This window comes from Electrona antarctica, assembly GCF_951216825.1.
Source record: "Electrona antarctica genome assembly, chromosome: 1".
Lineage (NCBI taxonomy): Eukaryota > Metazoa > Chordata > Actinopteri > Myctophiformes > Myctophidae > Electrona > Electrona antarctica.
Window position 1 is genome coordinate 43,221,036 of NC_136806.1, and position 9,258 is coordinate 43,230,293.

Here is a 9,258-nt window from a genome sequence, read left to right on the forward strand (position 1 = left end):
ATATGACATTAAAAAGGACAAATAAAACATATGGGACACATTATTCGAACACAAAATAAATCGCTACAGCCTCAGTAATGAACCAGTGAAATAAGGGTATTTTATGATGCCTCTCATAGGGATTGCATTGGCAGCTGCAGTACACAGTTGAAACGGACCAGAAGTGGGGACGCTGTCTCATTTGGGGGCGTGGAATTTGTAGTCCCCGTGTGTCTCTATAGAGTATTAAAAGAATAGAGATTGATCTGGCGCGAAGCTCCGCCCCCTCCGCTATTCATGTCAGTGGAAGTTGCTCAGTGGCGTTTTGAAGCACCCGGAAGGACCGTCTCAGAACGTCTACTTCCGCATTGGACCACCAAATTTTGGTGGTCCAATGCGGAAGTGCAACCGAGCCTGTAGTCCCTCTTCTTACCACTAGGGCCCAGTGCTTCAATGTTGGAGTGCCTCACTGGCCCCTTGATAGAGACTGAACCGGAGCGTTAGCCCCGCCCCACTGCTATTCATTCCAGTGGAAGTTGCTCAGTGGCATTTTGAAGCACCTGGAAGAACCGTTTTTTGGTGTCCAAAATGCGGAAGTGCAAACGGGCGCTCAATGTTAAAGCCCAGCTGCACTGGGTTTCCTTGTCATAACTCCACAGGTCCGCCTGCAGTCCCTGTTCTTACCACTAGTTCTTACCCAGTTCTTCAACGTTGGAGAGCTTCACTGGGGCCTTGGGTGTGGCTAGAGAGAGGAAGCTAACTGGATTATTTAACTAATTAAAACTTACATTTACACAGTAATGAGAAAACATATTGTGAATTTAAAACCTTGCTTGGTGGTGTGTGTTGAGTTGCATCGTGTCATTGGGTAGTATTGTGTAGTGTTGCATCTAAGAACTCGTCCAGAACTTGAGGGGAACTAGCTGGGGAAACAACGGCTATGTTTACACAAAAATAGGAGAGAATATTTGTGGTAATGTCGTAGAAATTTAGATGTAAACATTTAATAATACCCCTTTATAAAAGAGTATCTCCTCTAAATTGCAGTACAGCCATTTCCTCTGAGATTATCTCATCTGTCTGTCACACCCCTGTGGTGCCATTTTGTTTCACTCTGTTACTGTCCCATTTGTTGAATTGATAGGCTCAAGTCTTGAGGCTATGTTGGGGGCTGGCTGTTGTGGGAGTGAAAGCTATAAAGGCTGTGATCCTATGTTACTCTGAGAGTCAGACTGGGGTTTCCATGTAAGTCTTGGCTTCTTACTCGAGTAAAATCATCATACTTCCAAACTCTGAATTCTTGTGTTGCCTCATTATTAATGTATTGTCCTTCTGAGCACGTGTCCTAACAGTACACAGTAAGTGTCATTTTCTATCTATTTTATGTTATATAAGAGATGTGTGCATTTTGTGTACATCTACAGTATCTATGAAGTATTACATTTGAATATGATATGAACATGTATTGTAGCCATATTAAATAAGCAGTTGTGTGTATTAAGGACTACTATGTAGCTTATCTAAAATATATGAATGATTCTCAACAGTCAAGTAAACTGATTGCTTTCCTTGTTGTAGTGTTGCAGATTATGTGGCGGTTGTGGTCCTGTAACTACAGCACTTGTTATATATTTGTGTGTATTGTTGCAATAATTTAGTCATGTACCTTCATGTCACTTTAATGGAGTCTTTATAGGAACAATGGCAGCATATACAGTATTGTGGTCAGAACTGATCCCCCCACACATACACAAAAATACAGCATCAATAAATGTACCGGGCCTGGGCCGTGGCTCAGCGGTCCAGGCACCTTGGCTGGTAATCCAGTCTGGCAGTGTGCCGCGGGTTCGACTCCCGATCCCGATGGCCTTTACTGCATGTCTTCCCCCCATCTCTCCCCATTTCCTGTCAGCCTACTGTCTGTCCCTCCATAAAAAAGAAAAATTAAATAAAGGCGAAAGCCACAAAAAATAAACATTTCAAAAAATAAAATAAAAATAAATGTACCGTACAAAAACACACTTTCTTGGCACTAATACAAGATAGGGTACAAACTACAAGTGATTTGTCTATACAGAGATTACTTATTGATCACTGCATAAACATATATTACAACATTAATTTAACATCATATACTATACAACAGTAGCCTATAGTTTAATACTATATAAACAATATGTACATACCATACATCTTTTATTATGTGCAAATTGTCCCATTTTACATGATGTTGGTGAGACATTGTGTATGACTTCCTTTCTTTGACCCAATCCAACCAAGCATCAGGGAGAGGAGAAGATGACAGACTATACATGTGCCTTCCCATAAACACATGCGTTCAGGTATATCATGTTGGGATTAAAACATTAATTAAATGTAAGCTTTGTTCTTCCTACTTCACTCAACACAATGTTTCAATCAACCTAAGAACTGATGTCAGAGAGAAGGAGATGTCTTAATTGACGACTCAGCGATCTAGTCGGAGTCATCACTATTACTACAGTAAGAACTGTCAAACTCTGCTGTGTACAGAAAGGTGTGAATGTTGGGGTTGAGCTTTGGCACCCAGCTTCGAGGGATCAGGAACGTCGCCAAATTAAACAGATCCACAAACACCTTGTAGCGATCGCTGGAATGGAAAAACAATTTATGATTAAATAATCAGCATTGGGGGAAAAGGGGGTAGCTTTTAAATTCAGTAGAAAATAAAATTAATACAAATTTGCCCATGATACCTTATTAAAGATGGAGCACCGTGCTTTTTGTACTTGTTATGTGTCTATGGAGTTAACATTACTAAAGCTGAAAGAGGTGAGCAGCTGACCTGATGATCATGTTTTAGGGGGAAAGAAATCACGGCACTCCATCTTTAAGTACATCTTTAAGTTTTGGCAAAATGTATAAAGACTGGATCCTCATTATTGAATAGATTCCTCGTAGATATACCCTTTTAAAATGTGCTGTACAACTTAGTGTGAATTGACCATCCAACAGCTTCAACTGTGGTGATGATGATGACGCACGCTTACCTGACAGTAGACCTTAGGTAGTGGTACCCAGATGAGCCCCCTGTGCCAGCTTTGCTGCCGATCATACGATGCACCATGCACACATGATTGTCTAAAACACAAGAAGCATTTAAAAACACAATCAGAATCAGTTTTGGGGGTGGATCCTTACTGTAGCTAAATGTATATTCCATATAGCGCGAAGCTGTCGCTTGCTGAGAAGAACACATTGTTAAGCTAACAACGTTGTTGATGATCTTGAAGATTAGTTCTACTTGGATGGAAAGTGACGGAAGTAGAATTGTTATTGTGTGACTGGGGTGTCAATCAACCTGAGCCAACCTACGGAGAACAAGAGGGGGTGGAACTAAAGGAGGAAACACAGAGAAGCCCTTTCCACACCTAAGCGCAAAACGGTCGACAGCCACGCACTTCTTAAGCTCTGCGCAGCTTAAATTCCGAGTTTTTAGACAGCTGGTGGATGTAAAAGAAGCTCCACCTCCGCGGACTTTTTGCGCGGAGGAGAGCGTTTCCGGGAATCTGGCCGTCGCGCAAAAAGTCCGCGGAGGTGGAGCTTCTTTTACATCCACCAGCTGTCTAAAAACTCGGAATTTAAGCTGCGCACAGCTTAAGAAGTGCGTGGCTGTCGACCGTTTTGCGCTTAGGTGTGGAAAGGGCTAGAGAGACTGGATAAAGAAAAACGAGTGGAGTGGACAAACAGGGACATTCCACGTGCACACAGAGTGGTGCATTTGAGTCTGTCTACAGCACACTTCCACCTGGAACTAGAAGAAGTTTGGGACACTGCAGCTTCTGCTTATGTTTTCTAAGGAACTGTGAGTACAGACCATCCATCTAACTGAGGATTCTTTCCCCATGAGCTCCAACAGCGTGCCAACGTCTGGTACCATAAACTGAGTAAATCAAACCCTGGGGTATTTTTTTTATTTTGTTTTGGGAGGTTATTGTTGTTCAATTTTTGTTTATTTGTATCAGGGTCAGGGGGATTTTGAGGCAGGGTCAGTTATGCAGTTATTATATTTGTGAAATAAATACAATGTGTGTGTGTGTGTGTGTGTTTGCTGACAGCAGTGACTTACATCTCCATTTAGTCATCAGTGTATCAATATCCATGAGAGAGGTGAGCAGCTGGAATGGAACCTGAAATCTTGGCTCTTCTCTGAGGGAAAACAGAAGGTTGTAATACATGTTTGAATATTAGGTGAATATTCTAAGTTTGCAAGTTAATAGCCCTAGATTAGAATGTCTATGATCTTACATATATTTCATGTAATACACAGCCATAGACCGGTCCTATCCGCGCAAGGTTACCAGAATGACCTCGTCGGCAGGTCTCAATGTCAAGCCTGTGTGTGTGTGTGTGTGTGTGTGTGTGTGTGTGTGTGTGTGTGTGTGTGTGTGTGTGTGTGTGTGTGTGATATACAGGATGTTACAGCATGCATTTTCAGTAAACGTCCTCTGTTCTGATTACACAGAAGGTGAGAAGGTTTTGGTTTGAACATACCTGTAGAAATTGATCATCAGAGCTCCTTGGAGAGCCTTGTATGACAGACGCCTCTCACCTGCACACACAGAAAATAAATAATTCATGTGAAATCACGTAATATTACAAACTGATATTGTTCTATACTACAATTTCCGTAAGCCTTGTCTGGCGTGCTCAATTCTTTGTTCGGCTTCCCCGTCATACACCTGTAACCCAACATGCATTAATTGGCTTGCATTGCACTGCATAGCCTGAATCAGACCCAATCAGCATCAGCTGCAGGGGTCAATAGGTCACATTAATTTTCATTTATTTTTCGTTTAGGTTTTATGACCTCAATTATACTCCAAATTTTTTTAACATTCAGTGGATTTTCTGTGGTCTGGAGTTTTCTCTGGGGTTTGGAAGCCTTTTGAGCTGCAATGAAAACAGACAAAACAAAACAGAGACATCTTCTGGCAAATCCCATTGACATATATGGGATTTGCATGTTTGAGCCAGAAAACCACAGACCACAGAAAATCTACTGAATGTTAAAAGTAGAGCAATTGAGCTCAAAAACCTAAAAACTTTTTGTTTATGTCACAATCCCTTTTAAAAGGAGCTCTTTGTCTTCAGATGGTAACCGTAACTAAGTTAATTCACAGAAAAGGTATTTAAAACCTTGTCAGATTTTTTAAATTTATTTTGATAGTTCACCCACATATATTGTATTTTTAGCTTTTTCTTTGACTATGAGAAAAGCTTACATTTTGGTGAAGCTGACCTTTGGTCATTTTATCTATGTGAACACCCCAGACAGTTTTTAGATTGCTTGATTCAGTATTTAGATATTCATTTTAGCTCGCACCTTTACTCAGGAGATGTTCATGACGTTTTTCATCAAAGAGGGAAGAGAAAATATCTTTCTGCTTGACCAGTTCCTCTGTCAGCTCCTGCTTCTCTTCAGAGTCAGCAATTTTCTGTCAGAATTGATAACAGCAACAATAAATAATAACAGTATCAGTCATTTCATTTCTCTACACACAAACTACATATAAAGGGAGAATAACATCAACTCACCTCGATTTTCTCCTTCTCTTTTTGCAAGCCAAACGTAATGTTGACTTCCAGTTTATGCCAGAAGTTGAAGCCATCTTCCTCAAGGCCAGGAGTTCTCTCCAGCCATTCCTAACAACAACAACAACAACAACAACAACAACCAGGTTTTACTCAATCTACAAGGTGGTCTTTATTGTTACGTCTTCTGTACATCTACATAAGAGTAACACCTCAGACTGTAGCATAAGTATTATGATTAATAATAATAAAACAGGCAGGCGTGTCATATTATTATCCCGTGTCATATTATTATCCCTACATAACGTGTTTGCATGAAACTGGAAGTATAATACAGTTTTACATCTGAAATTCTGAATCCCTGGCCTGTACATTTGTTTGGCAAAAAAGGGGTTTCTGAGTACTTCTGTTTAGGGTTAGGGTTTACTGGACAGGCTTATCCAGAGTAACTTATAATGTATTATAATTCTATAATATTGATAATTGTGACAGTGAAATAACCATGGAATGCATTAATGAGAGCTACTGTACCTCTACCAGTTTCAGTAGAGGAGGTTCCTGCTCTGTGGCCAATAGCAGCTCAGTTTCATGGCCTTTGAAGTTGTCTCTGTAATGGCGTCTGTTGTAGGGAACTCTCAGGTTGTCTGGGACTCCGATCTTGTTTTCCAGGAGACGGAACTGAAGACTCTGGAAGCCAGAGGCAGGGGCTAGGTACTCCCTGAACACAAAATGTACATACATTTACAATAAAGCTCTGATCCAGTGTGTCAAAGTGCAAGATTGGTTAACGGTATGAACCCTGCCCTGGTCAGTGGTCAACCAATAAAAGGGCTAGCGGTCAAGTAAATTGTTTATTCAACTTTGAGCATGATCACAGGTTTTAAAAGACAGGTGCCATTAAAAACACTGAATTATTTTGCCGATCACAAATATAAAACTTCAAATCTAAAATCTAAAATCAAAAAATCCAAATGGTGTAAAACTCAAATCTAAAATCCACTATCATTTAAAAGTCCGCACATATATGGGATTGGTGATCTTTCATGGCACATGCTCCACTAACATTCAACATATTGTCACCCCACAATTCCAAACGATCCGTAATAATTTTATATAATCTGAGCTGCACAGGTCAAGTCAAATGATTATTACATTTTATTATGTTAATTGTTCTTTTGTTTCAGCTTATGAGCTGTGGTTCAAGCAGATTCTATGGGAACTCGACTCTGTGCGAGAAATCTTCATCAGTGGACATGTAAATAGAGTGCAAAGAAAAAAAAACAAGTACTACAAGGTAACTAGGATACAGGGTAAACATCAAACGTAGCATACTGTATGTCTAAACAATATGCTATCTAAATTATATACTGTGGAGAAGTAAACAACATAAATAATGTATGTTCATACAGTAGCATACAATTATGTAAACACAAACGCATGCAAGCACACACGCATGCACTCACGCACACACGCATGCACACGTGCAGTAATACTGTATACTAACCTTGTGTATACAGCATGCAGGCGCATGCAAACACACAAGGAGACAGGCTCGAGCACACACAAGTATTGTGCAAAAAGACACACGGCCCCAGGGTGGTCAACAGAAGGGGAAGGGTCCAGTCATAAAGAGGTGCCCCTAATTAAGTTTTCACAAATAAGGCTCTGCAATGAGACGCATGCAGGGAGGGTCAGAGGTCATATAGAACGGCACCTGAAGTCAAAGAAGTCCAACGCTGTCATGGTCTCCAGGACAGCAAATTGATCCACCAGCAGTCTGAAGATCATGACGATCCTGTGGATCCGTGTGTTCACCTTCAACATGTTCCTCTCATCACGAACCTGCAAATACACGTGTCACTTGTTGTCACACACATTTATAGCTGAATTAACACTGTGCACGCTCCAATGTAGCCTACTACAGTATATACTGTAGGCTACTGTATAGATTTAATTTTTGTTCACACATGACTATGATAATTAATGTTCATTATATTTATTACATTTATTCATTCTAAATTCACCACTAAATTAAATAAGAAATGTGCTCCAAAAAACGGAAATACTGTTTCAGTGTCCCTGGCAGACACAGAACTCACATGTCCACTGATGAAGATTTCTCGCACAGAGTCGAGTTCCCATAGAATCTGCTTGAACCACAGCTCATAAGCTGAAACAAAATAATCAATTAACATAATAAAATGTAATAATCATTTGACTTGACCTGTGCAGCTCAGATTATATAAAATGATTACGGATCGTTTGGAATTGTGGGGTGACAATATGTTGAATGTTAGTGGAGCATGTGCCATGAAAGATACTATAGTATCATTTTTTGAAGAATATTCTTAAAAAAATACACTGCAGAATGAAGGGGAAAGACAAAAAAGATTGATGTATTCTCATCAACAGATTTAGTCAAATTCTAAACGGATCGAAATGTGGCAACTTGTGTTGTGTTACTGTTTACACAGCAGAGCTGCTATTTACTGTACCTTGGTGGGTGACAATGAAGAGGTGCTCATCATGGATCTTATCATTTTTCAATTCACTCTGAAGCACCTGGGCTGTCAGGACTTTGTCAAGCTGAAAGTGAAAAAACACACATACAACTGGATGTAAATATCAACAAAACATGCACATCCGAGTTAAATGGGCTTGGGATTGTTTTCTACCTGAAGGTAGTCGCCATAGACGATGCCCCCTTTACTGGCCTTGTTGACCCCAGCCTGAGCGGCTTCATCTTCCTCGGGCGGAGGAGGTCTGTTTTTGAATAACCTGCAGTGTGGAGAGACAACCCATCAGCAGGGACAAAAACTTGATTATGTTGAGCACTGCTCCGAGGCCTGTTACAAATCAATTTAGAATATCCGAATCAAAAGCTTAACCATTTAAACCCTCTTGCTTTAGTGAAATTAATCTCTTTGCCAAAAGTAGCCAAGCTCCAAAAGCTCAAAACACGCCGCAGTGTTTGGAGTTTGTAGATCTGCTATTTTTGGCGAATGTTCCGCCCAGAATAGGAAGGTTGGGGTTCAGATGATTAATAAGATAGTCCTCCGTCTAAGCAGACAGATTCATCCAGAGGATGGACGCGGATTCAACGTACAAGTGCTTCTTTTCAAAGTACGGACATCCACTCATGATTATCCAATAGGGTTGCAGAAAAGATGTGCTTCTCCGGGCTTTACTATGTTTTTCTAAGCTCGTCCTTTACACAGTTCAGACTTTTAAAGGCTCAACTTGTCCAATCAGACAGCAGGATGACATGTCCATCCGGCCCGCCTCTGTGTTGGGTAAACCTGCTGTGATTTCATGTGACAAAAAAGGGTCAAAGGATACTTTCCATTTGAAATGATTCGATGTAAACAACATCCCTCTGAAAACGTGAGTTTGTTGATGCTTTAGCCTACGTGGCCAAACATCTGAAAAATAGTAGGTCATCTCCTCGGATTAATGGGAATTCAATCTTCAGACTGCTTTTCTCACATTTAATTATTCTTCTGGTTTAATCTTTAAATAATTACAATTATAATAATAAATAATTATAAATAATGATATAATTGTGCGTGATCATTGCTAATATGCTGTTGTTTTAATCTAACTTAGATTTATATCCATTATTTTCATTAAAGAGGCCTTTTTGAATAATGTATGTTAGTTTTTCATTGCTGGATTGTCTTAATGAAATGCTTAATCCTAAACTAT

At 40.0% G+C, this 9,258-nt stretch overlaps 1 protein-coding gene across 2 annotated transcripts; it reads right to left on the reverse strand.

The window, feature by feature from the left end:
• Positions 1-1,659: 1,659 nt before the first annotated feature.
• tdo2a (tryptophan 2,3-dioxygenase a) lies at positions 1,660-8,727 on the reverse strand. Of its 2 annotated transcripts, XR_013789710.1 has the most exons (13): positions 8,660-8,727; positions 8,229-8,331; positions 8,049-8,139; positions 7,653-7,723; positions 7,268-7,395; positions 6,085-6,271; positions 5,557-5,664; positions 5,345-5,456; positions 4,513-4,570; positions 4,088-4,167; positions 3,009-3,099; positions 1,945-2,608; positions 1,676-1,794 (listed from the first exon to the last, which is right to left on the reverse strand). XR_013789710.1 is itself a non-coding variant. In XM_079497904.1 (12 exons), exons 1-12 carry the CDS (start codon positions 8,692-8,694, stop codon positions 2,455-2,457), a joined length of 1,218 nt encoding a protein of 405 aa, XP_079354030.1. In that variant the 5' UTR covers positions 8,695-8,727; the 3' UTR covers positions 1,660-2,454. The 2 variants fall into 2 exon arrangements, 1 of the variants encoding a protein (XP_079354030.1); XM_079497904.1 differs by having other exon boundaries at positions 1,660-2,608.
• Positions 8,728-9,258: the final 531 nt, after the last annotated feature.

Bases quoted from the DNA above. Each gene is read 5' to 3' on its own strand.
- tdo2a (XM_079497904.1), bottom strand. From the start codon at position 8,694: ATGAGTGGATGTCCGTACTTTGAAAAGAAGCACTT. The intron at 7,396-7,652 runs GTGAGTTCTGTG...GTGTATTTGCAG, and splicing joins AAATCTTCATCAGTGGACAT to GTTCGTGATGAGAGGAACAT. The intron at 5,457-5,556 runs GTGAGTTGATGT...CAATTCTGACAG, and splicing joins AAGAGAAGGAGAAAATCGAG to AAAATTGCTGACTCTGAAGA.